The sequence below is a fragment of the Condylura cristata genome, unplaced genomic scaffold (assembly GCF_000260355.1).
Source record: "Condylura cristata isolate star-nosed mole 26May11 unplaced genomic scaffold, ConCri1.0 scaffold00018, whole genome shotgun sequence".
NCBI classification, from domain to species: domain Eukaryota; kingdom Metazoa; phylum Chordata; class Mammalia; order Eulipotyphla; family Talpidae; genus Condylura; species Condylura cristata.
In genome coordinates, this window is record NW_004567119.1 from 26854909 (window position 1) to 26874116 (window position 19208).

The 19208-nt window shown below is 37.7% G+C and overlaps 1 protein-coding gene and 1 pseudogene across 1 annotated transcript in view; one reads left to right on the forward strand and one right to left on the reverse strand.

Moving 5' to 3' along the window:
* The window catches only part of RAB3GAP2 (RAB3 GTPase activating protein subunit 2 (non-catalytic)), a 77076-nt gene that overhangs the window by 50641 nt on the left and 7227 nt on the right, over positions 1–19208 (reverse strand). The window contains exon 2 of the mRNA XM_004685444.2: positions 11115–11179. Within this exon, the coding sequence (XP_004685501.1) occupies positions 11115–11179 (65 nt within the window). The remainder of the gene's footprint in view (positions 1–11114; positions 11180–19208) is intronic.
* On the forward strand, positions 17216–18274 carry LOC105853797 (annotated as a pseudogene).

Genomic DNA, 19208 nt, shown 5'->3' on the forward strand with positions numbered 1-19208 from the left:
ATTCCTGTACTCTGGACACACAGTTATTCATTCTAGAGAAAACCCCCATGATCAATTATTGTGTTTCCAGAGACACATATATTTATCACTCTTTCCCAACATAGCTTCCTATATACCTACTTTCATTCTCTTAAAACAAACAAAAAAGACCTTTCCACAGAAAGTTATACTTTTTAATGGCTGTGTAGTAGACCACTGTATCGATGCACCATCATTTAATGAGTCACCTACTGATGTACTTCTGTATTGTTTAGAATCTTTGTGCTGTGGCAAACTATACTATAATGAATAGCATAATAATGTATAAATATTTGTCAGCCTCAGTAGGACAAATTCCTAGAAGTGAAATTGTGTAACAAAAGGAATATCTATTACTAAATTTGCTAAGTATTGGAAATTATGATAATTATTAATTCAACTAGCAATATCTGAAAGGAGCCTGCTTCCTCCAGACTTTCCATAACACATGCTTTATTGCATTATATCTTTGTCAGTCTGACAACTGAAAAGTGGTATCTCAGTATCCCACATTTCTCTCATGAGAACAAAATGTTCCTCATACACTTACATCTTTTCTATGGACAGTTTGCTTCTTTCTTTTGCAGACTACCTGTGGAATTGCTGCCCTTGTTTTAGCTGATTTTTTTTTTTTTTTAAGATTTATTTGTGCATACAGAACTAAGCCAGAAGTGCAGGGGCAGTGAGAGGATTCACCAGACTGGGGAGCAGAATAGGCAGATCGTTGAAGTACAATGCTGAGGAGAGCAGTGGGCAGGTTAGAGGTGGTCTACCATGCCATCTGGGATCACCTGCGGGGCAGGCGGGAATTGATACTGAAGTGGCTTTAGCTTCTTAGTGCTGTGTTTAACCCGCTGTGCCAACAGGAAGGGCACTGTTTTAGCTGATTTTTATATACACTTTTTACAAAGAAGGAAAATTGGTGGTTTGATCAGAACTATAATTGGTCCCAATCTACATGGTGGCTTAATTTTTTTCCAAACAGAAGTTTTTAACTACTATATAAGTATCCATTTATTTTCTTATGATTTCTAGGTTTTACGTTCTGTGGACTCCTAGCTACTTAAATTTACCTACTGGCTTTTGGACTAAATTAATCAAGAGGGGTGGAAGAAGAGATGCAGGCTGCTTTCAGTTTTACCAAAAAAAAAAAATTACATAATGATGATACTTTAAAAGATTTCAATAAACATGCCTACTAGAATAATGAAACTTAAAAAGATTTTTAAAAACAGAAAATGATCCTAGTCAAAATATTATAGTATTTCTAGAAAAGTAAATGTTCTTACCAGGACAGTATCAGAAAAATGTTTAAAATTTAAATAAATAAAATATGGGTTATGGGACACTTTCATGCCTAAGAACTTTGTAATAGTCCTGTAATTATTTTACTTTCCTAGGAATTGAATAGATTTGGAGTCATCTTATGCAAGGTAAGGATGCTGTACCCTGTTACCAAAAATTAGGAGAAAAGTAATATTGGCAAAATCCCATTAGGAGTATATTTTAGGAATTTTGCCATTTAGTTTACCATTTTTAATGTACACTTTTCTACAGGGTAATTATCCCCCTAAGATAAAACTTAAAAAGGCAGTTGCAGTTCACTTTGCACTGGACCCACAATGTCTGCATCTGGGCCAGCACATGCACAACTCCTTTCTCTGGGTGGCTTGGTGCAGCCTGCTCAGCCAAAGGCTCAGGCACACTGTGCTAGGCTTCCCAGGGGGCCACAATCATGACAATTCTGGGGGTCAGGACCTTCCCAGAGATCACTCTTATCTTCAAGTAGGACACTAGAGGGGGCAGGTGGTGCATGGATATTGTATTTCGTAAGAAATTAGGGAGAGCTCTTCAATTTATTGAACTTCTTGATTCTTAGAGTAACAGTCACATCTTACTGCAGTAAAGGATCTAAACAGTGATCAAAAAAGGGGATAACACAGCTCTAATTTTGGCAAATTTGTAAAAATAATTTAAAAATAATTGAACATCCATACACAGGTTTCTTCCCTTTACCACACTCCAAAATAATGCTTGAATAGCAAATATTGAAAATTTTGTAAAAGTTACTTTTCAGTAAATATTTCTTTCCTATTTTTAAAATAATGTCACCAATTGGGATCAGACTAATTGGTAAGTGCTGAAAAGACAGTGAAAGAAACTCAAAAGGTAGGAGATTTATAAACATTGGTTATACCCCTCACTTTATAGTACAGAAAATAAAGGCTTAAGGAATTGCTCCCTACCCCTGAATCAAGGTAAAAGCCCAAATCAGAACCTAGACTTTTGATTTTAATTCTGGGTTCTCTCCATGCCATCTCCTGCTTATCTGAGTGTGTAGTTGCAACAGCTCTATGAAACCAGTCGTAACTTGGGATATGACTCTGGTCTGTGAGTAACTGAAGCCTTTTATCAAAAAGGATATCCTACTACTGAGCCTATCTTCACTTAGGATTAATTCTAGTCTCAGTAAATGAAGTCTTTTCTCAAAAAGAACTACCCTACTTATAGCTTTGTACCAGACTGAGTCAGAGCTGTAGGAAAACCACTTGAACACACGAGTATATTCTTGTGGCATTTCTTTAAGCATGCCTTTAAAAGTACTTTTGCTCTCTTTTTTGTTTTTCTAGCTGAAGTTCCAGTTCCAATGGCAACTCCATCTTACTCTTCTACCATTTCTAAAAAATTGTTTTACTTAACCCAATATATCCAAAATATTATCATTTCAAGTATTTTATTGTTTTTCATATTAATTCCTCATAATCCAGTACATATTTATTTTTATAGCATATCACAATTCTTATTTGCCATATAGCAAAAGATCACTATTTATATATGGTGAGTCCTAATGTTTACACTTACTGCAATTTTAAGTCTTACTATTTACTGCCATCTACATGTGTTCCGATTGCTTTTCTCCCACACTAGACTGAAACCCAGAAGAAACATGGTCCACAAACAGCATTTCCATTTCTCCTTACTAGAATTCACAAAGATACCTGAACAAATTATTAAGTGCTTGTGTGCAGGAAACTATGACAAGCAAGCAATTCGGAGTTAGTATACTTAAAAATGTTTTCTCTAAAGTAATACACTAAGATTTAACTGTTCAAGATTTTAACTAAAGTATAATTACAAGTCAGAAAGCTCTATGTAGATACAGAACACACCCTTTTGGGTGGGCCTAGAACTCAGTGTCAAGTTGTGATTGAGCACCAGCCCAGTGTCAAAGGTGAATTTTGCCCCCATTAGAAACAACCAAGATGAATGTACAAGAAACAGGTTATCACTTGGCTGGAAATAAAATCTGGGAAACTACTCCACAGAAACTGGTTATATTCCTACCCCTACTTATTAGCCTTCTCATAAATTCATGTTTGGGAACACAAAACCAGAAAAAGAAGCTTCCTGTGGATTAGCCTTCCTAATTCATCTATTGAGAAAATAACCCAAGTTCTGCAAGGATTTTTCTTTGAATTGATGCCAATAAATGTTTTCTTGATCCACACAAATATGGAAACCACTGATGTGTATTATTAAAGTAAGTTCTTTCTAAATACCTAGTTTTTCTTTCTTTTGATTTTAAGCCCACAAATATGCCAAGTATTATTTTTTCACAATGTGGCAGATGGTAAACTGCAGCCAATTAATTGATTTCATCAATGGCTGGCCTCCTTGGAGCTGGCAAATGACCGTGTTGGGGAATTTGTTTTGCACATCTGCTGCTGTAGTAGCCAGGTAGCCATCGAGTAGCTACATAATAGTTTTGACTTTGGTGCATATGTCCATCACGTGCAACTTTTATTGTAAAAGTCACTGTCATTACACTAACTTTCAAGGTCAATTTCACACAGTAAAGCAATGCCAGTAAAATCCAATTTAATTATGGGGCTGTCCTCACATACTATAATTCTAAATCATAGAAATGAAAGTCATCTACACTCTTAAAACTCAGAGACATAAGTGTTTCAACAATTCTGAACACAAAAAGTAACAATGTTACATGGGTTTTTCTTTTTTTTTCCTAGTTGGCCATTAATCTTTATAATGCTCAGTATTTCTAAAACTTTTAAGCAACAAAACCATTATATATACCCCACAAAATTTCACACAAAATTCCAACAGATGAAAAGGCTAAAAGAAGAGAAGCAGCAGCTCTGCAGACCCAACAGAGCTATGGTAACAGAAACAAATGTTTTGTTGAAGCCATTTTTCTAGATCAGACACTAAATTTCTCAAATGAAAGATCTTAAGGTCTTTTCAAAATTAAAGTTGAGCAAGGCTTCATACTTTCTAAATTTAATTACCGGTAACTCAAAGAAAACATTTTATAAATATAATTAGTCATAAATATTGACAACTTCAATCTCAATTTTTAAAATTACTTCTCTCCCTAAGTTAGAGGAAAATGACTACATAACCCTGTAACTCTTAAAATATGACTCAACTGTCAATTGAAGTAGCATTTAATTTGGTCACTACTTTTATGTTGTATATATGCCATATACTATTTTTATAGAATGTTTTGTGCTTATGCATTCAATATTCAAATGGAATACAGGCATAGCAAATTGCCTACATTTGTAACCCCTTAAATAATGATAATTATTCTTAGGTATCATTTCTACAAAACAAATTATCTTAAGTTCATTTCAGGGCCTCCCTAGTGGTACAGGGATTAAAGTCTCAATGCTATCGCCAGCCATTGCCACATGAGTTTGACGCCTCAGTCAGGGAGCTAAAACACACACAGTGGGTAGCAAACCTCTCCTGTCTCACCCATGCTCCTTTCAGTAGATCTGCCTGTACTGGTCCCCACTCTGGTGAATCCTCTCCCCTCCTGCACCTCTGGCTTTCAACCCCAGTTTTTGTATGCATAAACAAATAAATTGTAAAAAAAAGTTCATTTCACAAATAATTACAAACAAAAATGAAACATCCCTCAGTAGGGGTTTGGTTAAATAAATCATAGTGCATTTTATACAATGAAGTTTATTAACTGTATCATTTCTACAAATGATATATCTACAAAAGAATATCTAGTGTTCTTTGAAAAAATTGGATGGCTTATATATGCAAATAACGAAAAACATCCACATTACACTAAATGGAAGTAACAAGACATAGTACAGTATGTAAAAATGAACTCTAACCTGGACTTCATGTAAAGAAAGGAATTAATGCATTACACTGAACTCTCTCCAGCACTTTTGACCCCATTAAAAATAACTAGTAAAACAATTTCTAAAAAAAAAAAGAGAGAGAGAGAATGAGAGGAAAAAAGCCACAACATTTTGATAAAGCAGATGGGCAGGTGGTGACTATTTTACAGTCCCTAGAAAACCAATGCCTAAACTGATAGAGAAGAAATAGGAGAAGTAACCCCTGTTGTATTGCAAAACTGCAAACAGGTTTAGGAGCTAGAGTCAGGTTTCTCTGGAAGCAAGGGTGAAGCTGGAGATGATCAGGAAGCTGGCCGAAGTATGTTTAAGCAGTGGTTATGTCTCTAGCTCCTCTCCCTCAGTCTGCCATTCATTCAGATCACTGACTTCTGCCCTGGCAGAGGCATACAGGCCCACAAATAAACCAACACTAACAGAAGCTATCCTTCAAGAATGCCCGATGAGTACAGATTTGAAATAAGGTTAACAACTATGAATAAAAGCAAGGAGAAGTGGTGCCAGACAACACAGACACATTAAAAACTGGTCTCTCTTAAATACTCAGACATAAATAACATCTCCTGGACAATCTGCTGGAGACTGTGATCAAAGACCCACAAAACAATTTAAATGAACCTTTGTTTGCTGGCAAACAATCTGTTAGTCACATCTCACATACTAGCACTTCACCAGACTTCACTAAAACCAATTTAATAGTATCAAAGATGAAAAGTCTGGAAGTCTCAGAAGGGGCCAAGAAATTTTGGAGAACAATGAGGGGGTATGGTAGAAAGACAAAGCCATGGGCCTAGAATAAGATTTCTAAACTTAAGCACAACTGACAGAACTTTGGGCAGAATAATTCTGTTTCGGAGGCTGTCCTGAGCATTGTGACACACTTAGAGTATCCTTGGCATTTGCCCACAAGACAAACACCCCCTTCACCCACCCCTCCAGGTGTGATAACCAAAAATACCTTTAGACATTGCCAATACTCCCTGAGGGAGCACATTCAGTACCAGCCTAGCCGCTAGGGTAATGCTGAGGGGACAGCCACTGGCAAAGGATTGTTTTTAACAAGCAAAGGCACAAAGTTCCAATGAGAAGCCCTCACAATCATGCTGCTCACTGGAAAACCCTGGGAATCATCTTCAGTATAACTGACGCTCTCCTGCCTCCGCCTGTCTCTCGTGTGGCAGAGGCACCAGACTCTAAAGAGGGACAAAATAAGGTAAAAAATTTTCCCATATTATCCCAATTTATTCATGCTCTAAGGACCTCTAACAAAGCCACGCTATGTCTTATTTCTCAGCATATAAATAAACATTTCTCTGGGGTCTTTATCTGACCAGCATGCTTTCATTTCCTATTAATCTGCTAAATTATAAATGCCTCTACAAATTGTATTACACCATTTTCTGGAACAAAGATGGACTGTATTTCAAAGTTTGTTTGAATAGCAATTTCTCATACACTGTCTATTTAAACTATCTATTTTAATACAGAAGCTTCTGTGCCTCCTGTTCCAGTAACCACTGCTATATCAATCTTTGAGATTCAATAGTTCCTACCCTTTGGTTTTAGCTAATTAAATCTGCCCATTAAAATTAAGCTAAGTCTTTTCATACTACTTCTCAAACACCCCTGGACTCCCATTATAACAGATGGTTAAGCAAAATATCCCTCTCCAGTCATTTCTTTCCCAGTGCAAAAAAATAATAAAAAAAGGTTACTTGCTCTTTGCTATAGGATCCTTACTTACTCAGTAGGTGTTTTCATGCAGCAATCTTCCTTCCTCATTTCCCAAGTCAGTCACTGTCAGCTGTGAGGACCACTTAAAGGTCTCTTTGCCTTTTCAATCCTTTAGTGTATTTATACTTATGAAACAGGAATTCCCTAACATTTTTCACCTATATATATCAGTTAAAGCTGTCATGGATCCACTATTTTAAGGCACTGTTAGGTACTGAGCTGTGTCCCTCTAAATTCACTTGTTGAAGTCCTACCCTCAATGTGACTGTATTTGGAGATGGGGCCCATGAAGGAGGTTGTGAAGAATAAATGAGGTAACAGGGCAGAGTCTTAATTGGATAGAGTGGTATTCTTACAACTATAGGAAGGGCCATCAGGACTTGGTTCTTTCTCCTGTTCACAAAGGAAAGGTCATGAGAACACAATGAGAAATCAGCCCTCTGCAAGTCAGAAAGAGAGGATCCTTACCAGAAAGCAACCCTGATGGCATTCTGATCTGGATTCCCTGCTTTCAGAATAATGAGAAGGTTGTTTAAAATCTGTTGTTGAAGCCACCAAGTCTTGGTGTTGCTATGGAAGTCAGAGCAAATGCAGGCATGAAATACCCACAGGAGAAAAATATCTGTCCTCTTCTGTAGAAGAAGCCATTCCTAAGCTGAACAGTGTCAGAGATGCATATTTTGTTAGATGTGGCTAATACTGACATAGATATTAGAATATACTTTATTCACTAAGCCCTTATAACTGACACTCAGAATTAGAAAAAGCTAAAAGGGCTTTCACCATTTTTTTAAAAAAGTTTGTCCATGCCTCCATGTGGCCTAGGGGATAAGTCTTAGCGCTATCACTGCTCGGGCCTGAGTTCGACCCCGGCCAGGGAGCTAAACCACATGTGATGCAGCCCCCCATCTCACTCTCTGCTCCCCTGAACAGTATATTTCACTAAATCCACCTGTTCTGCTCCCCACTGGGTCTCTGAAGAATCCTTTCACCTCCACACCAGTGACCTTCTATGCAAAAATAAATTAAAATAAAATTTAAGTCTGCAAAAACTTACATATGCCCCCAGAATCAAGACATCAAAGTGAAATACTGTAAAATAAATCAGTCATGACCTCTGCAAGTCTAGAGGCATACTATGGCCTATCCCACCTAGCAGTGAAGGTGAGTTGTGAAAAATACATTATCAGGTAAAATAATTTCTGGGCACTCTTAAAATAAACCTCTAATTCACCAGGCCTTCCATCGGGCCTGACTGCCTCTCTGCACCCACTCTGCGGAGTAGTTCTCTATGAAGTGGGATTATGTGGGCACAAGAGGGTATATGCTTAAGAAAGCACACTGCTAGAGGGGCCAAAGAACAGGAAGGAGCAAGACACTCAGATCCCTAGTGATATCATTCACAAAATTCCATTCCAGAAAGAACAACTATGTACCAAAGCACTCTTGAGATGTGGGCCTTTGGTCTGTAAATAAATACCAACTATGTACCAAAGGACTCTTAAGATGTGGGCCTCTGGTCTGTAAATAAATACCACATTTCACTGGCATTTGACACAGTTCATCATTTTATATATTTAATAATAACCCTTCCACTGGAACTTCCTTTGAGATTACAAGTGTACATGTTCACTTGTTATAGGGCAATCCAATGTGACCTGGGTTGCCTGTCTGTGGGTACTCACCTGTGCACTTAAAATTCAGTTGTACTGCAGGGCACATACAAAAAGGGTCAATAATGGGTTTATTTACAAAAGGGGAAAGAAAAACAACAACCAGGGAGGGAGGAGGAGGGAGAGAGGAAAAGAAAGAGGGAGGAGGGGGAGAGGGAGAGAGATAGAGCTTAATTAGACCATCCTACCAGTTCGCTGACTTGGAACTCTGAAAGCATACTGAAAGCTCACCAGAAGCCAATGACCAGCCACAAGGCCAAGGGCAAGAGAAAGCCCAACATGGCTCCCTCATATATATTCCCAAAAGTGGTTGCTTAGCTTCGCCCTTGGGTCCTCACAGTTCTCCCCTTGGTAGTGCTGGGAGTTGTAGTTTCAGTGACTGGAGTAGGGGGTGGAGTCCACAAAACTGGAGTAGAGGGTAGAGTCCACAAAATTCTACAGAGTTCCTTCAGGACATCCTTTCCCCCTAACACACTTACCATGCAATGTCTATGGGATTTATTCCCAAAATCCTCAAACTTACTTAGGAGCTTGCTTATATTAATCTCACAACAGTCATTTAACATGATTCTACAAAACAAATACTAAAAATAACTGCACCAATACCACATACAAGGCAGCTACCAGTTACACCGTCCCTTTTCTAAGTTATTCTGAGAAATAATTCTCAAAGCACATCCCCTCCTGACTACACAGAGTACTACACAGAGTAGTCCATAGCTCTTTTTCAGCACACCTCCTCCTTGCATCCCTTCCCCTCCCACATTCCTGCCATAGTTCACAAGACTGCCATTGCCTGCCTGACCAGAGGTCTGCAGTTAGCAAGCTGGCTGGTGTCCTATGAAGTCGCCCCAGCCCTGTTTCCTCTCCCAAGAATCCCATACTGGATGGGGGTCCACAAACTTGGTGAAATCTCCTCATGAATGTAAAACAGGAGGAAGTATCCAATATAACCAAAAACAAAAGATAAACAAATGCTATAAAACAGCCTGAATCGGGAGGATGCACAAGCTAGTCACTTAGTGAAGGCATACACAGTCCAGATGGGACTCTATGTGGACAGAGCACTAGGAACAAGGGACAAGCAGATTGTCTGCTGAGGTGATGGTGACCTCCCGTGAGCTGCCTTCATCCTAATCAACACACTCTATCTCTCCTGTGGGCTTCCAAAGTGGTTTTCTGTTCTTACTCTTCCCTTGGAGTTTTCTATATATCTTCAGACATGCTCTGCTGTTGTTTATTTTGGGGGGGGGGCCCAAAAGATACTCTTTCATTTCTCCCCCAAATGTCCCTTTCATTTCTCCCCCAAATGTCTCAATAAATGGCATGCTATCCATTCAGTTGCTTACATCAAATATCAGGGAAGATTTTTAAACACACACACACACACACACAACCTTTTTATTATGGTATTTTGTAACAGTGACAAAAATAAAGAGAACCTTTAGGGACTATCTACATTATATCAATAATATTTTATCTACTCCACACCACATCCCAGATCAAAGAAAATAATTTTTGATTTTCTATTACCCCTTAATCCCACTCAATCAACTCATAGGAAAATCTTACTATAAACCCTATTCCAAACCCAACAATTTTTCATTTTCACTAATACCAACATAACGAAAGCTACCATCATCTCAATAAACTATCACAATCACCTCTTTACTGGTTTCACTACTGCTACTTTTTCTCCTTCCTTCAACCTATTCTAAAAAGCCTCAACGATGACCTTAAAAAATTGGAAATCAGTTAAGTGTGGTTTCCTATAATATTTTGAAGAAACTCCAAATTTACGAGGCCTTACATTAGGCCTGCTGGCCTCTCTAACCTTAACTTGCAAATTGCTAGTTCAGTAGTTTAGCTTAGCCTTTCTATTACTTATAGGTGAACTTTTACTAACATGAGCAGTAATTTTGTTTCCCTTGCTCACTACAAGGACCTAGAAAAGTGCCTAGAAAGTGTTGAACACTTAAAAACACATGTTGAATGTATTAAGTCTAAAAGAGAAATAATAGGCCCTCCCTGGTGGCGCAGCAGGTTAAAGCACAGCACTAAGACGCTAAAGCCACTTCCACAGGAGTTCGATCCTTGCTTGCCTGGGAGGTGACCACATGGCTTGGCAGACCTCTCCTGACCCACCCGCTGCTCCCCTCAGCAGTGTACTTCATTGATCTGCCTGTTCTGCTCTGTCTCTGGTGAATCCTCTCACCCTCCGCATCTCTGGCCTGTATCCCAGTTCTGTATGAATAAATAAATAAATCATTTAAAAAAAAAGAGTAATAATAAAGGGAAAAGAACCCTAACACAACTATTCTTCATTTAGCCCACCTAGCTATAAAGACATTAAGTTCCTTATAAACAGGTATCTACTTAAGTATCATTTACTAAGCACAAACATGTTCTCCATCCACATTTTAAAATATCAACATAATACTGTCAGGTGTTGCCATCATTACAAAAGGGAAATGTCATGTCAAAAGTATACATAAATTTACAGACTTACAGGTTCTTGGGGTTCTGTTTCTTCCCATGTTCCCCAACCGTCATCTTCCCAATTTGTTGATTTACCTATTTTTAAAAAGTTGAAAAGTGTTTACATGAAATACAGACCTTAAAATATTTGTACAACATCTTATCTAAACATAATAGAACCAATCCCTTATATGCAATAAATGTTATATAAGTATATTTAAATGCTGATATTAAGGAAGATAACAATGGTAAATTCATTATAATGGAATTATGTAACAATAAGGTCACATTTGGCATGAATCTCCAAATTTATGTTAGTAGTGAAACTGGACATCACATTTATCCATGTTTAAATCAAACTTCAAATGACCTTAGAAAAATCTTAAGATGACAAACATTTGTTAAAACATTAACAAACTGGGCCTTCCCTGGTGGCACAATGGGTTAAAGCACAGCACTAAGAAGCTAAAGCCACTTCATCATGAATTTGATCCCCACCCCCCAGGTAATCCACATGGTGTGGCAGACCTCTCCTGACCCACCTGCTGCTCCCCTCAGCAGTGTACTTCATCAATCAGCCTGTTCTGCTCCCCACTGTCTCTGGTGAATCCTCTCACCACCCCTGCAACTCTGGCTGTACCCCAGTTCTGTATACATAAATAAATCCTTTTAAAAAAGTTAAACTAAATGTACACATGATCAAAAAAAAAAATCGCTCATGAAATTTCACCTGGATGCCTTAAAATGTGACTTTTTTCCTGGTAAGATACTGAATTTTCAAACGTGACAGGTCTACTATGCCCACCCTCTTCTGACCCTTTGGTTTCTTACACATGGGAATATTCCCTCAGACTAAAGTAAGATGTTTAACAAACCGCATCAAGCAAGGCTCACATATGTCTGGAGGTATGATCTCTTACATTATTCATGCTACTTGTTTCTAAAGACTTATCTCTGAATCTCTTACACAGAAGAGAAAAAACTACTCAGAGACAATCATTTCTAGATAGACTCTCTGTATTATCTCAAATTAATTTAAAAATCACGTGAAATTCAAACTAAGCCCCCAGAGTCAGATTATCTAAGCTCAAATCTTGGCCCCAGCACTTACTAGCTCTGAGACGAAGGACAAATCTACCCCATATCCACAAACTTCCTTAAAGCAAGGAAAATGACAGTACATATGGCAAGGCTGGTGAAAGGGTTAAATCACATAGTATACTTAAGTCCTCAGTGCCTGACAGTAAAATTTTCAATGCTAGTAATCAAGATTTAGCCATACTATAAAACAGGACCCTTCCTGTTGGCACAGTGGGTTAAGGCACAGCACTGCAAGTTAGCTGCGGTTGCCTCAGTGCAAGTTCGATCCCTGGTCCTGAAGGTGATCCACATGGCAGAACAGACTTCTCCTGTCTCGTCCACTGCTCCCCTCAGCAGTGTACTTCATCAGTCTGACTGTTCTGCTCGTCACTCAGTCTCTGGTGAATCCTCTCACTGCCCCCGTACCTCTGGCCTGCACCCCAGTTCTGTATGCATAAATCTTTTTTTAAAATACTATAAAACACAAAAACTATACTTAAAACAACAGACTTCAAAATTTCAGGGAAAGAATCAATTTAAAAGATTAAAATGAAGGCTTTATCTAAGATGCTTACAGTAGGAAGGAAGCAAATAGAACTTTCACTTACATATAAGGTTTAAAAGTTGCTAAATTCATAATCACATACAGATATAAAAAATGGTACAATCTGATAGTTGCTCTGTTAGCTTTGCAGAAATATTCTCATCTTTGGCACTTAAATACCAAGTAAATACTTCCTAATATGTCAAGCACACTACTAGGTATATATTAAGTCCTAAAATAGTACCATCATTTAATTAACACTGCAAAATTTATAGAAGATTTCCATATACATGTTAATTAAACAATTTAACAATTGCTCTGTTAAATGCTATGTACCAAAGCCTGCAGCAGGAGCTGAAGAAAATACACACTCACTCCTTGTCTTTAAAGAACTCATGACTGAGAGTAGGAGACAAATGTAACTTTAACATATAAAGATTACTGCAATCTACTACTACGGAAACTCAGATAAGGGGGTAAGGGAAATGAAAATGTACAGAGAAGGGTTCAACGAAGTCTTTTAAACTTGGCTATGAACTTTTCAAATATTCTTGAAAAGCGGCAATATGAGCAAACACAAAGATGCAACGCATATATAAGGGTTATCACCTGATAAAACTAACATGCAGTCAGCAGCTATGTGTATCCCTTAAACATCACAAACATCCTCTATCACTTCCATTTTACAGTGATAAAAATTGAGATTACAGAGAGAGTTGATACTGTGACCAAGGTCATAGAAAATAGAGAGAGTTGATACTGTGACCAAGGTCATAGAAAAATTGGGGAAGTGAGCTAAGGAGGGAAAGGGAAGAAGAGGTTATTTGAATTTAAGTCTGCCTGAGTTCCAAAGCCCATGTTCTTGTAGAGTCCACTATCCTTATCGTTCTATGGCTCATTAAGGGGGAGCAGAATACGGAATAGTGGCTCTACAGTTAAGGCCAAAGGTAAGAGAATACTTACTTTAAAATGGAAACATTCCTTTGATAATAAGATTTGAAGTTTTCCCTAACAGGGAAAATTTGTTTGTACACTAATTCAGCTAGGGAAACTCTTCATTTAGTTTTCCACTCACCCAAAACAACCCCTTTACTGTGGGTCGTAGTAACTAGGCCATCCCATATACAGTTTGAGGATGTGCACACTTATGTGACTTAGAAAGCCAAATATCTAAAAGGGCTTTTTACTCTGAAGTTCCCCAACTGAATCAGTAAGCTGCCATAAAAACAACATATTTATCAAATTACCACAATCACAGAAAGACCACGTGGAGTTGAATCAATGCATGTTAGTGACAGCTATGTGTATCATAGACATTAACTCTCTTAAGCATCACAAACATCTTGTCACTTTCATTTTACAGTGAGAAAATTGAGATTACAGAGAGAGTTGATAAATGAATAAGTCTGCTAAATAAATGAAGGTCTGTTATTCATTTATTCAACAAGTACAGAATCTTTGCTAAGTGCTGAGATACAAAAGCAAATAAACCTTCAAAGAATGTAGCATGTGCACATAACTTCTACTGAATACAATATTAAACTATGAAAAATGTGCTGTAGCTCCTCTGCACTGATATTAAAAAGTACCTGAGTCAATTCACAAATGACTTATACAATAATACTGAAGACAGCAGCAATTTGGACTTCCTACCCCGGCAAAGACCTAATACCTCTTTATGCCCCACTGAAAACAACAAGGAAAAGAAAGACCTTGAGAAATACACTTTTTTAAAAAAAGATTTATTTATTTATGCATACAGAACTGGGGTACAGGCCAGAGGGGCAGGGGTGGTGAGAGGATTCACCAGAAACATAGTGGGGAGCTGAACAGGCTGATGGACAAAGTACACTGCTGAGGGAAGCAGCAGGCGGGTCAGAAGAGGTCTGCCACGCCATGTGGTCACCTCTGGGGCAGGCGGGGATCGAACTTCTGCAGAAGTGGCTTTAGCTTCTCAGTGCTGTGCTTTAACCCGCTGCGCCACCAGGGAGGGCCCGAGAAATACACTTTTTACATGGGATATTTGTATTTTGAGGGCTTACACATATCTCCATGCCCTTTACTGAGGAGTTTCTAGTCACAAGAGGGAGAGAGAATTTAATCAGGCATCTCCCACGATTAACAGGAATATCTTTTCCAAACAAGTCAGGAATAACCATTAAAGGAAGGTGAAGCAGAACTACCATCAGCTAGATTAAAGCAATTTTTATGTTTAGTCTAGAATACTAAGTATTTATAACACTCTAAAAATGCATTCCAAATCCTGTCAATGGGAAACACTAAAAAAGGAGGTAGGGGAAAATAATCGCTAACAGGGCAGTAGTTTTGAGTTTATTTCTACACAGTACCAATGACAGAATGTCTGCAGCCTCCTAACTTCTGCTCAAGTTCATTTGATACAATTTTGCAGGCTGCTATGTGACAGTTACTGTTGGCTGTTAACAAAAAGTGCTGGGATCACAACACTATTAACAGTTATTTCTCTTACCTTCAAATGACATGGGCAGGCCAAGAACATACTTTAGAAGGAACAAGGGTGGCATATACTGAAAACTCAGCTGTAAACAATTTTACTGTCTTTCCTTCTAGCAACTTTTCAGTGAAGGAATGTGTTCTTCGATCAGTATCATTAGCAGTGTTTATTGATCATCATTAATAACGGTAACCAAAGCAGTATGTTTAACTTATATTTTAGGTAACCACAATAGTTACACAGATCAAAATTTCCTATAGACCAGGAAAATTTTAAAGTTCCAAGCTCTGGCATAACTCAAGAGGTTAATAAAGGGTATTATAGAATAAGGACACCAGGAAAGATGATTTCTACCACCACACAATCACCACACCACAGAACCACTGGCTTAATGAGCTCAGTAACACTTCTTTCAGTCCAAGGCTACACAAGTGTTTTCCCCATTTATTAAGTAACAACCACTCAACCCCCCAAAATTAGGCCTTTGTCTTTATTTTGAAGAAATGCAATTCTACAAAATTGATCATAAAATTTAGAAAACTGTATTCATATCCATTATCTTCATGAAATCATAATTACCTCCTCTACAGCAGATTCCCCCCTTTCAGATAGCCTTAAAAATCTTGACAAGACCCACAGGGACTACAATTGAGATGGAAGGAAAAAAAAAAGTAAAAATGTAAAATAAACTGTTATAAAAAAAAAGGCGAAATAGTCAACTATTGATTGAAAGAAAAAAATCTTACTGTTAATGCTAGTAAATGGGATCATAAATTACTGAGACTGAAAAAAAAATCTTGACAAGAAAGAGATTAAAATAACAAATCATAGATCATGCTCTGCGGAATACTACCTCAAAGAACTTTTCATTCCACCCAATTTGATGCTGAACAGTCTTTTCTCTTGGCCTGTTTTCATCTTTCTATTCTTTTATTCCAGTGGGCCCCTGACTTACTAGAGAGTAGTATTTAGCAGCATTATCCAAGAAATAGAATGGAAGCCACATTAACATTGTTAAGTTCATTGGTTGCCATATTAACAAATAGAAACAGGTGAAATCGGTATTAGTAATATATTTAACACAATATAGTCAAAATATGAAATTTCAATATATAATCAATAATTAATTTACTCATGCAATATTTTACATAGTTCTTTTCATACTAAGTCATCAAAACAGGAGCTATATATTTTACACTAAAAGCACATGTCAGTTTGCAGTAGTTATACTTCATGTGCTCAACAGCACAGGGGACTAGTGGCCACAGTCTAGGACAGCACAGATCTAGAACAACCATTATTCCCAGTCAGGTGTCAAGTTGCCTGGGTTGAACACCTCTTTTTTCTTTTTTTTTTTTAAATTTATTTATTTACTCATACAGAATTGTAGGGGCTGTGAAAGGCTTCACCAGAGACAGAGTGGGGAGCACAACAGCAGATCGATGAAGTACACTGCTGAGGGGAGCCACAGGAGGGTCAGGAGAGGTCTGCCACACCATGTGGATCACCTCAAGGGTCGAGGATCGAACTTGCACTGAAGTGGCTGCGGCTAGCTTGCAGTGCTGCATCTTAACCCGTTGTGCCACCAGGGAGGGCCCTGAACACTTCTTTTTATTCCTAAAAAGTAACATAAGCTTGGGCAATTTATTTAATCCCATGCCTTAGCTTCCTCTTTAGCAAAACAGAGCTAAGAACTGCCTCTGGTGAATCCTCTCACCCAACACACCTCTGGCCTATACCTCAGTTCTTATATGCATAAATAAATCAATCTTTAAAAAAAAATATGCTTGGTTTCTCAATTGAAAAATGATACAGTCTTTGGAACCTCAAAACAAAGAGAAAATACATTTTAATTCAATCACAACAAGTTGGTGTGTTTTAAGGGTACTTCCTATGAAGGAATTATTCTACCAACAAAAGCTTAAGCAAGAAATTCACTTCTATTACCCACAGCTCTATTTAATTCCAAAAATACATCACTCTAATTTCCTTATGAACAATCTGTCTTCATAAACTGAAGGCATTTTCTCTGAACATGAACCTGAAGCTAGAAAGGAAACTCAATTCCAGAAGTGAGCAATAAATTTGACAGCATTTGCTTTTTCCCAACATGAATATGTCAAGATAAAAAACAAATCATTAAATATTAGAAAAAGGAAAGCTTAATTTAATCTCCATGGTTGAATAAAAGAACTTACTAACAAAGAAGCAAAATTCATTTCCGCCCTTCTCAGATAATGAAAAACAGAAATAAAGTTTCTATAAAGAGCAAGAACCCCTAGAATGTATGACTTGGAAATAATTACAGAGGTTCAACACATTTTAGTTGGCTTTTCTTGATCAATGCAAGGAAAGCATCACATAATAATACAAAATTTAAAAAGACTAAATGGATGAGCTGATTCTACATTTTCAATACCTCAGGACTAATCTTTTTCTAAGATAAATGGGAAAAAGGATCCTATTAGCATATTCTATTAAGCACATATAAGACTATGTCATAATCTAAGTTGAGGTGGACATTCTCATTTTCAACAATCAGGGTTTATTTCTTTCAAAATACCAGATTAAGGCTCTAACCAACCCTCTACCCCCACCCCCGTTTGGGTTCTTAGGTAGACCATGGCCAAGAGCATGTGGCTTGATCACCTTTCAAAGGCACTTCATTCCCAAGGTGGATAACTGTGCAACTGACTTTCTACTGCTCCAGACATCAGACGGTATTCATAACTGGACTCCTTCCAAAGGCCAGGAGGAAATGACTTGGAAAAAGTCTTATGGGAGACAGAGAATATGGGAGGGGGCATAGAAGCAGGCAAGCTTACCATCATTCAGGGGTTCAGACTAAAGCCCAATTATGTAGCTAGGGAGAAGCCTAAAACAGTCCTCTCCTGGCTGGCAGAGGTTAAGGATAATGACGTGGAGATCTACCTCTGCCACCAGCACCAAGCTTACCACTGGCTGGGCTGGACAGCTGGCTCAGTTCGAGGAGATGAAGGTAGCATTCCAAGGACATCTGATTCTCTGTTCCACAGCAGCTGAGCCAATCAGAACAGTCATTTACCTCAGTAGGATTAAGGGCCTTCTGAGATGAAGAGCCTTTCTGTAGCTATAAGAAAGGTTTGCCTAGTCTTTCATTCATTATAGCAAAGAGCAGATTGTTTAAGAGAGATCAGCTCAGGACTCTCAGATGAGAGCAAAGGAAATCTCAGTTGGTTAGAAAGAAAGGCAAGAGGAGTAAAGTAATTTTAAATTCAAAAACCAGGTCCAGTAAGCACATCCTTGTATTTTATAAGTACACTTCAAACAGATTAAAAAAAAAAAAAGATTAAATCAAACTAGACTTGTAAGGATTCTTTTAGTTCTAAAATTTAAGTTGTCAGACAAATCATCTCCTTATCAAAATTAAAAACATTGTCCTGGCAGTCAATTCAAATATGATGGAAATGAAAATATCTTTAAGCAGAAATAGTATATCCTTCTGCTCATGAAAATACACTTACTCCATTTGCCCAAAAACCTAAGAAATGGTTAGTATTTAGTATGTCCTACTCTCTTTTCTATTTTGTTTTTCAAAAGAAACCACTAAAGGTTAATAATATACTAAAGAACTTCATATCTTGTATAATTTCTTTCATCTTCGTATTTGTGAGTTACATATTTACTATACCCAAAGTAGCAGGAGAAGTAAACATAGCTAGTAAGGTCAGGGAGAGTATGCCATCTTGAAATATAGGTGAAGGCAAGTAAAAACTCCTATGTTAAAGCAAATTTCTGAGGGCCAATTTCCTTCTTATTTAAGTCTAAATTTCCATTCTATGTATATATCCTATTTTGTTTATCCATCATCTGTTGGTGAAAAACATCTATCTGGGTTACTTCCACCTCTTGGCCATTGTGAATAATACTGTTATGAACATGAGTATGCAAATGTCAAAAGATACTACTTTAATTCTTTTGAATATACCAGAATAGTATCATTAATTTTTATCTGAGGAACCTCCATACTATTTTTCATAGCATTGGAC